The following is a 16917-nucleotide window of genomic DNA, read 5'->3' as shown; positions in this document are numbered from 1 at the left end:
CATTACCACTCTGTGGTTAGACAATATTTACAGCTTAAGTGGGTGACAAAGAAGTAAACGCTCCTCTATAAGGAAGTACTCGCTAAGCTTGATCCTGACTTGACAAGCAGTGGCACTCAGACCTTTGAGATCAGGGATGTACGTCAACATGTGGACAGACAACTGCTCAGGAGTGGGTGGCCCCTTTTATGTTAAGGGAAGCACTAATTAACGTTAAGTTTCCCAACTAGTTGTTTTTTGTACTCTGGTAAATGCTGAAAATGTATGTGTTTAACAGCCCACCTCTCCTTGCTATTATATGAAAATGAACACTAGTTACAGTGGGCACAAGAATCATGGAGCGATAGTATTGCCTTAATGCCATACCCAGATATAGCTGGATACCATTGGGATAAAAATACCCAAACAGATGGGAGGGTTCACAGGCAAGGGTAGAGGCAGTGAGCTCAACGTAAGATTTCAGAGGATAGAACTGCAATTACAGCCGCTTTCTAACCTCTGCCTTCTATGTGGTTGACAAAGCCTTCAGTGGATGCCCATTCAGAGATAATGACCTCCCTGGGATACACAAATGTAAGAATAATCATACACAGACCAGTGGAGCTGTGGTGGAAAAGACTCCAACATCTTCTGTAATGCCTACTTGAGTTAAACTTAGGTTTTGCCTTCATTAATGTATTACCAGTAGTGCTGCACCGATCGACTAGCCACCAATCGTGATCAGTCGATTTCCGTGGATCGGCATATGACGATCAATGCCTTTCATTGCGGATCACAAAAACCCACAGCTCATACTTTGCAACTAGAGACCAGCCTCAGTGCAGTTGAGCATCCCCTCCCCCTTTGCTTAATACTGTACATGTTCCAGACCAAACCAGTGTGTCAATTTGAACTTCCTTGAATTTCCTGTTTTGTACAATAAAGGGATGGAAATTTGGACAGGTCCCCCCATCAATTAATTGACCAGTTTAACTAATTAGGAATCTTGTTAAGTATTGTTGTATTAAATCCCAATCCCACTTGGCTAATGGTGGGTCACCCTGATATTTATCAGTTTCTTAAATATTTGTCTTCACATACCATTATTAAAATTAACTTGAACAAATTTGTTACTTCAGAGGTGTGTACCAAAATTGGTATCGGGTAGCCCACCATATTAATCAGTATTCAGTACACATGAAATATCGCTCCGTTTCTGAAAAGTTGGTGACCCCTAAATAGAGGCTGTGCAAAGGAAATGTCTGATGTACTGTAGTTAGCGTCTGGCCTTCACTTCAGTATTAAAAACCCAAACAAAATCATGACACTGAATACCAATCTAAAAGGTCTGGATATAAACTTGTAAAATAACTCGACAAACACGGCTTCTTATTGTACTTTCGAAAGATTTCATACAATTTTGATCATGTCTATATATAAAGATGAAAAGGTAAAGACTTTCTGTAATACTTGTGGTTTACTGAAAACATATAGCATCAGTTTCTTTCCTTTATAGATGAACAAAGGAACTGTTCCTGTGCTTCAGTGAATCAACAGAAATTAAAGTTTAAAGATTGAAGGCAGAGTTCAAATCAATGGAGACCAACAGAATACCAAATTGTTACATATGACATATACAGTCAAATGCTAAATGCATAAGTGTGTTGCTATCTCAATAGAATCCTATATTTAGAGGCTTTGAGTAGAGACTGAAAGAAAGAACACTGATATGGTATGTAACAAGTTTGTAACCATGTGCCTGCTGAGATTTCGCCACTATTTTTTGTTTTCCATGTATTTATTTATTTATTTATTTGTTTATTTTTAATCCAGAAGAAATAATTAGCTACATGTAATCATGGTTCAATGAGAATATCTTTACACTACGACTATTGCTTCTCATGGAAAAAAAGTGGTAGACCAAAACAATGCAGTCCTTTATTCAGGCTCCCAATCGGCCTTTTGAGCAGTTATCCAATTGAGTTATAACTATTTGATCATCACAAAACGAGCGTTGTTAATTAGGTTTGCCAAATACTGAACAAAGGAGGACCTACCACATCAGTACTGTGTTAAATGAGTGTGTGCTTACCAATTTGATCGCCACATATTCGTTGGTATAGAGATTCTTTCCCAGGCGCAGCTCTCCAAAGTTCCCGCAGCCAATCTTTTTACCAACACGGAAGTTTGGGCCAACCATAAGAACTCCAGAATTGGTCCCAGAACTCCGGCCCCCATGTCCAGTCCTGCTACCTGCCGTCTTAGACATTTTTTTCCCTTCCTCTGGCTCTCCCTTGCCCCCTCTCTTGTCAAAATCCATAAGCTTATGATACCCTGGCCTCTCCACGGTTATTCTCCAGCCATGCAAACCATAGGAGATCCAGTAACAATGGCAGAGGAAGCTTTAGGAAGGGGGAAGGGAGTCAAATCTCACAGAACAGAGGAAAGGTGTTGCTGTTAAAATTGTGGTGACAAATAAATCTATATCTAAAGCCGCGTCCTCCCGTTTTTGTCTTCTTAATTCTTTGTCACTCCAGCTCCAGTCAAACAAAAATCCGGTCCCGACAGCAGATTAGGCAGGCGGTGCTAGAATGTGCCCAAAGACACACATACAGTACAAATCATAAAAAGCACTCCAAAAGCCAGCTAGTGAATCCACAAGGCCACTTGGGAACATCCCTTGGGGTTCCTCATTCCTTGTGGTCAGCCCTCAGTGACACATTGGCTGCTATCCATGTTGCAGGGTCACGGCATACAGCGACCCTGAGAGCAAACAGCGATGAGATGAACTGGTAACGGATTGGTTTTTTGTCACCTTGATACCTGTAAAAGAATCAAAAGGAATGAATGAGCTCATAACTTATGATGTCATAGTTTCCATTTGGCCCATTATAGCTCTTCCTTTACCAAAAAATGGCACCCAGATAGATTAAATTGTGCTTATCAAAAAATAAAAAATAAATCTTCCTGTTTAAGCATTGAGCAGACACATTTTTCTATAGGCAATAGTTGGTTTGTGCAACCAATTTTAATCTGCCAAATTCTTTATCATTTTATTTCAGTCTTATGTCAATGTTATGGTGTTATCCTTTGACTTCACAGAAAACTAAAGTCGCTTGTTATTTAACCATAATAGAACAGATTCAAGTTTTAAAACCTAAAGGTCAATTTAGCATGTTAGATAATTGAAGTTGAGATTAGCACTGCACTTTTACAATTACTATGATATACAGTAACCTTTGGAAGCAGTGATTTATCCTTTGAAGGTGTCAAAGGCATTTGAAGAGTGGAATTTGACTGTTCAATAGGACCTTGCTCCAGATGGCACAAGGTAAACAGTACAATACGAACATTACTTATGAGCACATATTAACAACACTGACTGATATTTATAAATTGTAATGATCAAAATTAATCATTTGTAATTAAATTTCTTCAGCTAAGCAACATGTGGTGTACAAATGAATTCAAAGGCCTCTAACATTTTCCACAGCAAATAAATTCAGATAGAAGCAATTGATTATTGAAGTAAATGCCCTATTCTACTGGCCACACTACCTTTTTCACATGCGATACAGTTTGAAACGTCTCTTTAATTTTGACATGTTAACTTGGAGAACCCTTTGGAATTTTGGCCCACACCATCTTATTGGTGGAAATTTTTAGCTGAAACTTTTCAGCCAATCTGAGAAGGGGTTTCCCAAGCAGCAGACAAAATCTTTTTATTTTTCATTTCTCCCGAACTCACCATCCAAGTTTCAAAATTCATGCTATGTTGTACTCAGGTTGAAGTGCCCATTCCAGACAGGTTTACATTTTTGACAGTGTCATTTTTAAAGAAATCAGCCCCGCCTTCCACCACACACAAAATGCTTTGATCAAATTTATTCTTTTATTTATTACTTTAAAACGGGTCAGTTTTCCTTGAGTATTAATAAAGCAGTTTCCAGAAAGAAGTAACATCACAGAATAGTGACAAACATGTTTTGAAAAAAAAAAAAAAGCACACAACAAAATAGTAGAGCAGCTCTAAAGAGGCATTGCATTTTTTCTTATATTTCCAAGTTCAACTATAGCCTATGAAAACAAGTGGATATGCGATCAGTAATAAAGTCTTCTTGTATTTTTTGGTGATACATTTTGTGGGAAATGAAAAGAGAGTAGACACCTGGTCACAAGAACATAAGTACAATAAACAAGGAGCCTCAACGCCATTAGAGCATCCATGTTAAATCATCACGATAGTGAAATGGGTAATGTATATGTGAATTGCTTGTATGGATTGTTTAAACACAGATAAATCCACTTTTTTTGCGTTACCATTACTGCTTCTATTCAAGAAGATGATTTTGGAATAGACTGCTATCACTACCTATTAGTTTATAACATTAGCAATAAGGCCTCATTTTTGAGGTGGCACCAAACAACCAGGTCTAAATCATGGCTTGTGGCTTTACTCACTTACTCACTTCTCTCAATATAGCTACGGTTAGCTTGCATTGACACGGCAAGAAAAAAATAAAACACAATTCAATGTGACTACTCTCCCCTCTCAAAAAAAGGGAAAGTCTAAAACACTATTAATCAATAGTGTCCACATCGACCGGCAGATTTCCTCCTTATGGCGATGTAAAAATGTGTGCATTCTGCTAATTGGTTCACGCTCGCTAACAATTCGCTAGCTAGCACTAGCTGTCATTTAGCTTGACTTTTGTGTAGTCTCACATGTAACCGTTTCCTTGACTGGATACCACAGTATATTACGTTTGGCGGCGGTTATGTCGGTATTACATACAAGAAGTAGTGAGACATTTCTTCAAAAATAACCGCAGACTAGCACTTGCTAGTTGGTGACGACAAGGCCAGATACTCTCAAGACATCCTGGCGTTATTTAGCGACTTAGCATAACAGCGTTCATTCGTTCACAGATTTTATGTATATCACTATCTTGTCTTGTACTTCATAAATACAAGTGGTGTTCACAACTACCATCTAATTGAAAGCGGATGTATAATGGTTGTTATTAAATTTTACACAGTTGATGAATGCTAACCTAGTTAGCACGTCCCCCCCCCAAAAAAAAAAAAAACACCGCTCCTCTTGGCCCTACGCCTAATAAAAAAAAAAAAAACAGCTAACGTTAGCCGGCGCTAATATAGCAACTCGGATGTAAAAGAAAAAAAAACTTACGCGTAACTAACATTAAACTAACCACATCATCCAAAGTAGGAAGACAACAACGCACAAATTATTCATTGATTGACAGCCCCGAAAACACGCTAATCTGGTTAGTAAATGACTAATAACAAATGAATAACACTGTCACTTCCGACGTTGTTATAGACTATCGACTACTGTATACTTTGTCGGATTTATTACAATATAACCTGGCAGTTTAATTCTAAATACATATTGCAATCATTGACATTGCGCCGGCTACTGCCGGGCAACTCCTTAATCCTAACAAGCGAGTGTACACCAGCGGTCCTTCTTTAGCTCGCCATGCTAACGTTAGCGTTGGCCAAAACTAGCATACGAAACACAGCGAGAACGTTCATGTACCGCGAGGCGCTTTCTTCTTCGAGAAACAATTGGGAAGGAGCTTTTACGCCCACAGCAAAACGTGTGGAATTACCTTTAGACTTAAGCTATCGATGGGCAGTCGAAGTCATGGCTCTTCGTACGTATGAATCGTATATATTTTTTTTCTCCCCCTCTTGTCCTCCAGTTGCTATGATGTCTCTTTAAGCCTCCCTCGACTGCCGATACCCTGACACAGCGTCACACTGCCTCACGCCACTACTACGCAGAAAAAAAATTCGAGACGTAACTTTTTTCGGGAATACGGAAAAGAAAAGAGCGCATCTTCGCACATTTACTGCTCCAACTGGAGTGTATATATATATATATATATATATATATATATATATATATATATATATATATATATATAACTCTGCATGCTATTGGCTGTTGTGTTCTGCATAATTCAGCCTGCTGTTTTGTACTTGAAAAGTGTTGATTAAAAAGCAACGTTACATTATATTATTAAAGTCTAAATCAAATTGTATAATAAAATCCAGACTCCAGGAAATTGTATTCTATGTCTCCCTATTCCAACGTAGGTGAAGACCGTTATCAGGCTTCTCCAGAGCTTGCTGATGAGCTGTCATTGGAATCACCTGCGCGTGGAATAGGGAGACGTGAAAAACAGTCTGGATAGTGTGTCCGGAGGACCAGGATTGTGAAACACTGGTCTAACTTACAAAGTCTAATTTTTGGAAGTATGGACAAAAAGTTAGAAAAGTTTCACCAGGACATCATACATTTTCCTATATGCGTCTGGAAGATTTCAAATGTGTTTTTGTATTTTATTTTTATTTTATTTTTTTTAATTAGGGTGGCAAGTGTGTGTTTACTTTACTGCCATTTAATATGAGTTTGACTGAGATTGGTTCTGAACACAGCCACATCCGAGATATGAGGATGTGCACACTTGTGCAACCACGTCAGTAAATTACTTTCACAATGTCTCTTTTTTTTAAATTGAGTTTTACAGTCAAGACTACGACGGTGCCATCGTGAATCAACAATGTTTTGAAATTACTTATTTTGATCTATTTATTATATCGCAAAGGCTGGCCTTTGAAAGGGGTGTGTAGACTTTTTATACACTATGTTTAATGATGTCGATAAAATGTGTAGTATAGGCATGGTCCAAAAACTATTACTATAATATAGCCTATTGTATTTTACTTTGTTAAGGGGATACTTGACTCATTCTGATCCATTTTCAGCAGTAAAAACTTTATATTTTACCGAGAATAAATTTGATAACTTCATTATTTTTCATGTACAATTAATACCTTTAAAAACAAATTTTTCAAGACGACTTCACCTGTACTGAGGAAGTATGTAATGACCAATCATGGTTCAGTTTGCTGACCAAACCCAGAAAACAGGTGAACCATGATTGGTCGTACACGTTAGCTACTTCCTCAGCACGGGTGATGTCATCTTCAGTTGACAGCAAGTGTAAAGTGTTTTTAAAGGCATTAATCATACATGAAAAAATAGTGAAGTTATCAAATTTATTCTGGACAAAATATTAACTTTTTTACTGCTGAAAATGCCTCAATGAGTCAAGTATCCCTTTCAGAATTTTACACAAGACACAATGATATGACAATAGCATCCCAAGTAATCCCAGTGTCCTTGTGAAATACATAACATGAGCACAGTGTAAAGTTGTGGAGAATGTTTTAGGGGCAGCTGACTGAATGTAGAAAATAAATGTTCAAATCAGCTACCCTCATACTCTCGATTAAAATGGGGGAAAACAAGAGGAGCAGTTGAGACACACAGATTTTACATACAAATATTTTTAATTCACATTTATTTTGTTTATACTACAGAGCTCTTGTAAGGTGTATTAAGTTGCCATTGTTACAAGCCCAGGTTAGGAAGGATACAGCACAACTTTATTGGAACAAGCAGTCTGAAGGGAGAAGCTGCCGTTTTTAGTCATGGCTGTCAGAGGAGCCCCCAGGCTCGGGCTCTGCTGCTGTATGAAGGGCCAGAACTCTGGAGGGGCGACAAGCTCTGTGGAAAGCATCCCAAAAAGTGGCTGGCAAGGTGGGTGGCTGTAACTTTGGCATGGGATGAAAGGGAAAAGTGGACGGGAGGAGAGTCGCAAGGGATACCTGGAGATGAAATGAGAGTCTGAACGGGGGCTAAGATTTCTTTTTTGATCTGACACGGGAGTGCATGGCCTGAGTGGGATGTTTCTTTCAGTGGGTGATGTGTCCGTGTCTTGTCTGCCCCCCTCCTCTACCAGCTTGCTGTCATGTGGTGCCTCCTCTGTATTTTTGTCTTTGGAGAGGGGTATGCACCTTTGACCTTTGCGATGCTTTGCTCTTCTGTTTTTAAACCACACCTGAGGGGAAGAAACAAAAATACAAATGTTTAAATTCAACACCAATTATACTGTATAGAGCTGGTTAGGCAAATGTTGTGCTCAGTTCATTAGATGTCTGCAGTAGTGTCTGGTGTGACGTAAAATAAAGCAACATCACTTTCAACACAACACGGTTAGGAGAAGTGGTTGACTGAGTGTCGAATGAGTCTGTAAACTCCCACCACTGTTATGTCTCTGGTATTACTTCAGAAGGTGGGAAATTCCCCCATACAGTGTTGGTGCCGTTTACAAAGAAAAGCAATTGAGATAAAAACATTTCTTCCTGGCAGTAAAAGAGACTTTAAAACAGCCCTGCTAGTCTAAAAACAGTATTTTGATTAATATTGTTAAATCATTTTAAATAAATGTATTATTTATTTAATTTTATTCATATTAAGCAGCAAAATCCACCCACTTTTATTGTGACAGCTGTGGCTGTTTGAAAGCGCGATATCTTGACTTGATATATCAGGGGACGGCCATTTTGCCACTTGCTGTCCACTGAAAATGATTGAAAATGCAATCGCCAATAATATCAAACAAATCTTGTTATATTAAACTGACCATTGAACCCTTGTGAGAATTAAGCGGTTAAGAAAATGGATGGATGGATGGATGGATGGATGGATGAAATAAAGTAAAAAAAAAAATGTAGGGGGCGCTATTGAGCCGTTTTTTGGAAAATCGCACAAGAAATCTCCAGGTCTGATGTGTGTGCAAAGGGTCATGAGATTTTAGCCCAGGTTTAGACCTAAAAAAAAAAACAGCATTACTTTTCTTTGTTAACACCTCATCGCCATGGCAACAGCGTGCAAAGAAATAAAACCCTTTCAATAACTTTGCATCTTAAACATAAAGTTAATATGATCTTTATAAAAAGCCCAAAAATGGTGACAAATTACAAAGTAAATCAAAATGGTGGACTTCCTGTTAGGTTCAGCATGGCTCCAAAAGAATTTTGTGGGTACGTCGTGGGTTGTTACATATGCCTCCCAATTTTCATGGATCTGCATCAGGCCCTAATAGACTAAATAAACACTTCCATAGGTATTTATTGTGACCTGTCCCTTCAGTAATATGAAAATACGTGATATCTGTGAGTGAGTATTGTGAAAAGGTCACAAATGTGGAGCTGGCTGAAGATAAATCACTCATAGCATAAGTCGAGAAATCCATGGAGTGGAAGCTGACCTGAATGCGAGCCTCGGGCAAGTTGATGCAAACTGCCAGCCTCTCTCTCATGCTGACATCAGGGTACTGGGTCTGCTCAAAAGCTTTCTCCAGTGCCTGCAGCTGGGACACAGTGAAGGCCGTGCGGCTACGGCGCTGCTTCTGCTGGTTCCCGTAGCGTGCCTCCAGTATAAGTTCTGTTGCCATGGAAAGACAATATTGAAAATCTATGTATTTTACTGTGTAATGCATTGGGAAAAAAATCCAACATATTACTGTTTACCAACTTTGCATGTTCTTTGTGGTAAGGTGTACACCACAAATATTTTTTTTACCACCATTTTATTATGTGATTTTAACTTGGTAATCAATGCGATTTGCACTTTAGCTAGCGCTGTTAATCGTAATGTTTGTAAGGCATTATAGATATGCCTTGTGCATGAATGGTGCTATTCAGATAACTTGCCTTGCCTTCCATAAAAGTACGGAGTAAAGTCATACAGTAAATATTTGTATAAAACAATAGTGGGTCATAAAACAATGAAAAAGTCCATTCTGAGCATACCTTCTTGTGCTGAGTGACAGCGTTAGCCGCTAATATAAACGAACATTTTATTCTCAGCTAAGCATATGCTTTCATTGGTTTAGAAAAGGTCTAATTAGGTTTAACTGTAAAGGTCATGGCCTATATTGTTGAAGTTAATGTAAAACTCGTTTTAGGTTCATTTAGAAATTTCACCTGGGAGCCCACTAATCACTCTTTTGTTTGTAGGCTAATAACTCATTTTGTAAGTAGTTTAAACATAATCATATAAACTTTAAACCCAGTACGGAAGGTGGTAACTGAGTGCCTTCTCGTGTTGTAACTTGTGACCAGGCATTCTTAGATCGTTCACACAACTAGTTAGTACTTGTAGTTACCGTCGTAAAGCGAGGACCGTCTGTACAATGTGTTGTGGAGTTGAGTACCTGCAAGTTTCTCGGCCACCGACAGGGTGCGCGCTGCGGGGCTGGCCGCTGGGTAGACGCCGCTGTACTGTGGCGCCATCTGCTGGTGGAGCTCCAGTAGCATCGCGGCGTTGACGCCATGCAGGGGGAACATGCTGCACCAACACATCGAGGTCATGTTCATTATATTAGGCAGGGATGCCCCAACTTTTCCCACTCTCTATAAGAGTTACGTAAATAAAATGACAGGAAGAGGGGGATACATCACCTTCTGTTTATTAAACTAAAACTAATTCAATATGCTGCAGCAGGTCAGTACGGTATACACAATGCTAAGTAGTTGAACATATTCAAAGAATTTAAAAACAATAGCTCAATCTAATTGTTTGACAAGGCAAAAAAATATTAGTGTTGATATGTTAAGGGGGGAGGAGTAGGCTATCATATATCATAACAAAATAAAAGGTAATGTGATAGCTTGTAAAGTTAAAATGAATGACAAATAATTTGGCAAATTTATTACATTAAAAAAGAAAGAAAGAAAATTAGAGGAAATAAGCCCTTTTTAGGGTAGTAAATGGCACTCCAGGATGAAAATTTCTGAACAAACATGTAGTTTACCTGAGATGTTAATCTTGAGTTCTCAGTGCGGTAGTAGCGTTTATCCCCAGTGCAAGAGCTCCCAGTCCGTCTCAGCTGCTTGCGAGCATTGTCAGCCTGCACTATTTAAGAAGCATTTAGCCAGGCTCCCTTCAACCATTAGCCAATGGAAAGAAAGGTATTAGCCGGGATTAGGTGGGATGAGGAGGGGTATGTGGGGGTTGCACAGGGCTCAACTTTTTGAAACTATTGAACTTGGGAGATTTATGCCAAGGATCCCCCTACAAGCGGGCGTTAAAACAATTAAAACAATGTGGTGGGCTAATCTCTGAGGCAACCCAGATTAAAATAGCAGCCTTCTCCTCAGTCAGCCCCCTTTTCGTTCTCCCATCATGCTGCTGCCGCCTTTGACGGCCCCCGCCACAATCCCCTCTTCCCAGGGGGGTTTGTTTTGCTAACACACACAATATTTCCCCTGGTAAACTGTCACCGTGTGAAGGTAATCCCAACTCAAACCTGTTGAGAATTTCTTCAAAGCAAACGCAATTAGGAATGTTCCCAGAGAGCTCAGAGCTCATTTCACTTTATATTCATATGCTTATCTATTTGCTAATAGGGGTGGTTTGTAATTTTAATGTGTTGGAAAACTTTTAAAAATTAAAAACTTACATGTTTGCAATGTGAGTTTGACATGCAACCACGGGACACTTTATTAGGTGTCAAAATTGCTCTGGTTATTCAAATATTGTGTTATCTTATTTTGGTACATGCAAAGAGATAGTAATAGGAAACATAAAAGTGACAACCTCTGTCAAGTAATCACATATCAATCACTAAAAATAAAATACATTTATGGTCTGTGTAAATGCACCATTGAACATGTGACTTTTTTCATTTGAATATCTGGTCTTATCAAACGTAGTATTTATTACCCTGCATTAAATAAGTTGGTGTCAGAAACTAATTTTGGACTGCCTTGCGAAGGTATTAGCCCCCTTGAACTTTTTGAACTTCTGTCACTTTTCAGGCTTCAAACATGAAGAATTGTATTTTTTTGTGTGAAAAATCAACACAATCGTGACATGGAATGAAATGTATACAATATTTTATACTTCTTTAATATAAATAAATAACTTAAAAATAGTGCGTGTGAAATTATTCACCCCCTTTTCTCTCATTGGAGAGGCCTGTTAAAAGACTATCGGGGCACAAAAAGAAACGTGAAGATCACGGTCAAGAATCACATCAAGTCCGCTTTTGATTTAAAGAGTGCATGAAATCAAACCGTACCAAACTGTTCCACTTTTATTTTCAGTTGGATAGATTACTGTCATGGTGTATTTACAGATATTAATAATAATAATATAGCAAGACAGGATAAAAAAGTAATAGCCTTCCCTTGTTATTAACTTAGAAAAGACTTATATTTGGACTTAACTTCTTCCACCCACTCGCATATAAGCAACAGCTCAGACTTTGAAAATATGTGAAAATGTTTGCGGACTATTTTACCCCCCACCCTTGGCCTTTTTGTCTTCCTCCTTTCGCTGCTCTTGGCTGTCAAGCTGCATTAGTGTCCGATAGAAATAAGTCATTTAGAAGAGACTCCGTCCGCCAGCCCCTCAGCCCCGCTAAAAGCTCCAGGATTAGGTCCCAAAGGCCTTTGTCTCGGCAGCCCGTAGGATTAAGGGAGATTTAGCACGAGGAGAGAGAGAGAGAAAAAAAAAGTAGTTATTTCATGGTACTTTCATGATGAAACCTGGCCAAAGATGTGTTGGTTAGGGGGATTAAAAGCACACAAAGAGTAGGCTTGTGTGTGACCCTCCCCATCCCACACCAGCGCTGTCTCAATTCGCTGCCACTGGCACCCCCTTCCCTCCACCACCGTTTCCCTTTCGGAAGGCCACAAAGGTCTTGGCCGAGTTCATCTCGTAGTCATCAAGTCTCTTCTCAGTCCCCTCATTGGTTGGATGCAAGTTCCCACATGAGCAAGTGAGAGCAACCCTAATGTACAATTTCATTATTGTTTTTTCCCCGTGCCTTTATGAATTTTTTTCTCTTTTTGAGAGCTCAGTTATTCATTCAGCAGCCTTCCCGAGTCAACATGTCATCATTTTTGCTTGCTTGTGTGAGAGTTTGTGCTCTTTAATTCACCTGAAACCCGTTATAAATTTATAAATCCCAGCCCCTTCACCTTAACCGGATACTTCAGAGTCCTGCCAGAGTCGTGAAGTTGTCAGGAGACCAGAGGAAGGATCGAAGAAGAGAAAGATGAGTGCCTTCATGAAATAACTTTCACCTTTGTTGATACATGGGGCTAAAAAGTCACTACAACAGTTCTTTTATTTCATATTTGGCATTATTTGGATAGGTGGAAAGAAAGAAAGAAAGAAAGAAAGAAAGAAAGAAAGAAAGAAAGAAAGAAAGAAAGAAAGAAAGAGAAAGAAAGAAAGAAAGAAAGAAAGAGAAAGAAAGAAAGAAAGAAAGAAAGAAAGAAAGAAAGAAAATCACTGTATACTATAGTCACTTTTTTATTTTTTTATTTTACATTTACAGCAAACCACCAAAAAAAACAAACAAACAAAAAAAGTCTTCCTTTCTTAGCTAAGCTCTCAGGGCGATTTTTAGCAAGTACTGACAGGTTTTTCTGCGATTGGCTGGCAACCAGTCCAGGGTGTACCCCGCCTACTGCCCAAACCAGCTGAGATAGGCTCCAGCACCCCCCGCGACCCTTGTGAGGAATAAGCGGTCAAGAAAATGGATGGATGGATGGATGACAGGCTTTTCTGTCCTGTCTCAACTATGTTGGCCGTTGTTTTTCATGTTTCTTTGACGGTTGAGCCTGTTAGGTGAAATTTTGTTGCTCTGTGCTTGAGCATATGCAATTACAACAAATACATTCTGTTATTCTATTCAAAAAGTGGGCTAATAGCGGGAAAGCATCGCCAGTAATTGTTCTGCCTGCCAGCCACTATACATCACTGACGTAAACAATTGAATGAAGATAATTTGTAGTAAATTTTCAGAACATATAACTGGTACATTTCAGAGGAAAACTGTTCTAAGTAGCATCCATTAGTAATTCCATAGTAAAACATAATATATAATCACCAGCACATAAGTAGCTTGCATTGAAGACTGAAGGGTGAGAAAATAAGTAGTTAGTGGATTTCCCCCCCCTCCCCAGTAGGGTGTAAAAGCGCTCCAAAACAGTGATCCTCCTCTTAGGGGATCCGCTTACAAATGCATGGATTACAGTGCATGAAAGACAAAAAGGCCAGTCACATCACTGAGCAGGTGAAGACATGCTTGCCCTACACAATATGTTGTATCACAGCTGCTTTAACAGTGGACACAAACTTTGGCCTTCTTAATGACTTAAAGTGGGAAAGTTTTGACATTATGAGTCCCTTTCAATGTAAATTGCCAGCAAGCATAGTGTTGGGGAACCTGTGGCCTGTGGGCCAAATACGGTCTCAAGAGCAATTTGTTTGGTCGGCCATTTGATTTTTCAACCTTTCTGTGCGCATGTTCTCCTCAAATAAACAGGACAAAAATATTAGTTAAGTACAGTCATTCAGAATAATGATGATCAACTTAATCAGGCTCAATAAATGCTTCACCTTGGGGACGTCAACCCCAAAATTTTCTGCGCAACATGTATGCACCCGCACTATTCTAAATATGGCATTCTGATTGACAGTGCGTTTGTGAAATGTGAATTAAACAGCAAAATCCACCTGCTTTTATCCATCTCATGGGGCGGCCATTTTGTCACTTTTGCTATCTACTGAAAATGACATCACAGTTCGGTACCAACCAATCACGTCTCAGCTTGCAAATGTCACGACTAAACTCATAAAGCAGATGTAATTGGTCATTATCCGAGACCTGCACAACAGTCATTCACTGCCTTTGACAAGTATACTTGTCAATTGTATTTTTTAGAGCGGTGCTAAATGGGGGCGAATCTGATTATGCTCCACTGTAAATATCAAACTTGGAAACAACTTTACTGATGCCCAACCACCGGTAGATGACATCATTGCCCCATTTTATACGAAATAAACACAGTTTCAGAGTCCATGGGAGAAATGGCTGTATTTTGGCAAACCTACTTTTTTCTACTGTCAATTATAAAAGAACGGGACGGGACAAAAAGTAGGGAGTCTATTCTGTTATTTGGTAGATTCGGTTTATATATAATTATTGAATGTAATATCACGTGAGTATTGAAAATTTTTAAATTTTCTAAAATGACTGGCAGTGAATGAGATAATTTTCAACTGGCAACGAGTGGCAAAATGGGGACCTCCTGAGATGGATAAAACCGACTGGAATTTGTTGCTTTAGTCATATTCCACAAACGTAACATTAACCAAAATGCCATGTTTACACTATATATAAAAAGGGCCATTCAGTGATCTCTACTACCATCTAGTGGTCAAAGAATAGCATTAGAAGCACAAAGGAGCACATACACTACGGTGGCTCGGAGAGACCACATTTCGCAAGCCTACCATCAATTCTTATTTTGCGTGAGAAAACGAGCATCCCTGCAAGCGACAGCAACTGGGCAGCCGTTGTGAAGCCCGGTGAGCGACGTCTGAAAGTCCGAGCGAGCGGGAATTAGCCGGAGCAGCAAACAAGACTGGCTAGCGGGAGAAGCTAGTTAAAAATAAAAATAAAAGAAAAAAAGCGAGTAAAAGCGTGCGGGAGCAAAGCAGAAAGTGACAAGCAACAGACCTGAAACACAGGAGTGAGTGACGACCATCTGCAGATCCCAGCTGTGGAAGGTAAGCTGTGGTTGACCCATTGGGTCCGACACTCGGTGCAATACCACCCGGGCGAACTACATTCGCAAAGTTGTTCCTTGGACATTCGTACCAGGAAGACAGCCATGTAATATAAAAACCATTTATGCGATACAACATATTTTTTTTTGCACACTACTGACAGAAATTTTTTTTTAAATGAATGAATTATTAGTTCACCACTAGATGGCGCTCGGGATCACTGAATGTCCCTTTAAAAGGGATACTTGACTCACTGAGCCATTTTCAGCAGTAAAAAGTTAGTATTTTGTCCAGAATGAATTGGAAAACATTATTTTTCATGTACAATTAATACCTTTAAAAACTAAATGTTCCACTTACTGTCGACTGAAGATTAAATATCGTGCTAAGGTAGTAGGTAATGGCCAATCATGGTTCCATTTTCTGAGCCATGATTAGTCGTTACGTACTTCGTCAGCACTGGTGATGTCATCTTCAGTTGACAGCAAGTGGATAAAATACTTTTTAAAGGTATTAATTGTACAAGAAAAATAATGAACGTTCTGGACAAAATATTAGCATTTTACTGCTGAACATGACTCAGTGAATCAAGTATCCCTTTTTAATATACTTGTCTAATAGAGCACAGATGGGAATGAGGAGGGAGAAGGTGGCTTATATGTCACCTCTTTTTTTGTTCTGCCATTTTTTTTGTTGATGTCTCCTGTTTAACAGATGTTTTTAAAGCAGGGCCCCTTATGTCACGGCTTTCTTTAATGAGTTATCAATAGTGGAAATTTATATTGACAAGATGTGTCAAGAGGGGACCTTTGTAGTTGTCAGTTATCTGAATGGAAGACCCCCTTTGACAGCCACTGGATCAATCGGCATGCGGAGCACAATTGAGGGGCCTTTGGGAGCGCGATGTTGCTACACGAGCAGTTGGGCCAAAGAGCGGCAAGCGGGCGGAGGAGCTAAAGCACCCTTCATGGGGGGAATCGATAGGGCCGGCTGGCCTTTGACCTGAGACGGAGTGGGAGAGCGGGCGGTGGGTCAAGTGGGTCTTCTTAAGCAGCCAGGATCACGCTGTGAGCTCTGACACTGGCTATGACACGCCAGGCCTAGACCGATATTGACCAAGTGCACTCACATGCACACACCATTGTCTAAATGTCGTTTCAGAACGTGGATTCACACAAAATAATTCTAATAAACAATGTTACACATCAGCTTGCTCAAGTGGGTTATGGTATATTCTACAGTCAACCTATTATAAATGTTTGTTGATACTTTTCTAACTAGCACTTTATACAGTCTGTTCAGCCCTCGGGAGCCTAACAAAGCAGATCAATACACAAGGGCTGAGTCGAGATCAGTCTCTTAATTGGCACAGAGTGCTGTAGATTAAAGACAAGTGTAAGCGGTCTCTCAGAAAATTTACTAGAAAGTAATATCTACTTTTTACATGTTTTAAATTGTTTATTTTT

General features: G+C 39.4%; 2 protein-coding genes across 5 annotated transcripts in view; both read right to left on the bottom strand.

Moving 5' to 3' along the window:
* csnk1g2b (casein kinase 1, gamma 2b) overlaps positions 1-5788 on the bottom strand; it is a 39963-nt gene extending 34175 nt beyond the window's left edge. For 2 of the 4 annotated variants that reach the window (XM_077533474.1, XM_077533475.1), the window contains exons 1-2: positions 5616-5788; positions 2072-2802 (exon numbers count right to left, since the gene is read on the bottom strand). In XM_077533474.1, coding sequence (XP_077389600.1) covers positions 2072-2299 — 228 coding nt within the window. In that variant the 5' untranslated portion in view covers positions 2300-2802; positions 5616-5788. The remainder of the gene's footprint in view (positions 1-2071; positions 2803-5615) is intronic. The other 2 variants (XM_077533478.1, XM_077533477.1) reach the window with 2 other exon arrangements.
* Positions 5789-7352: 1564 nt separating this feature from the next.
* dmbx2 (diencephalon/mesencephalon homeobox 2) lies at positions 7353-10766 on the bottom strand. Its single transcript, XM_077535478.1, has 4 exons — positions 10677-10766; positions 10077-10210; positions 9129-9304; positions 7353-7916 (listed from the first exon to the last, which is right to left on the bottom strand). Exons 2-4 carry the CDS (start codon positions 10207-10209, stop codon positions 7440-7442), a joined length of 786 nt encoding a protein of 261 aa, XP_077391604.1. The 5' UTR covers position 10210; positions 10677-10766; the 3' UTR covers positions 7353-7439.
* Positions 10767-16917: the final 6151 nt, after the last annotated feature.

This window comes from Festucalex cinctus, chromosome 10, assembly GCF_051991245.1.
Source record: "Festucalex cinctus isolate MCC-2025b chromosome 10, RoL_Fcin_1.0, whole genome shotgun sequence".
Classification (NCBI taxonomy): Eukaryota; Metazoa; Chordata; class Actinopteri; order Syngnathiformes; family Syngnathidae; genus Festucalex; species Festucalex cinctus.
The sequence above is the reverse complement of the archived record's forward strand: the minus strand, read 5'-3'. Positions and strand labels throughout refer to the sequence as shown.

Coding starts and splice junctions, on each gene's coding strand:
- dmbx2 (XM_077535478.1), bottom strand. CDS start 10,209: ATGTTCCCCCTGCATGGCGTCAACGCCGCGATGCTACTGGAGCTCCAC. Junction 9,305..10,076: donor GGTGGCCGAGAAACTTGCAG/GTACTCAACTCC, acceptor CCATGGCAACAG/AACTTATACTGGAGGCACGC. Junction 7,917..9,128: donor TGCCCGAGGCTCGCATTCAG/GTCAGCTTCCAC, acceptor TCTTCCCCTCAG/GTGTGGTTTAAAAACAGAAG.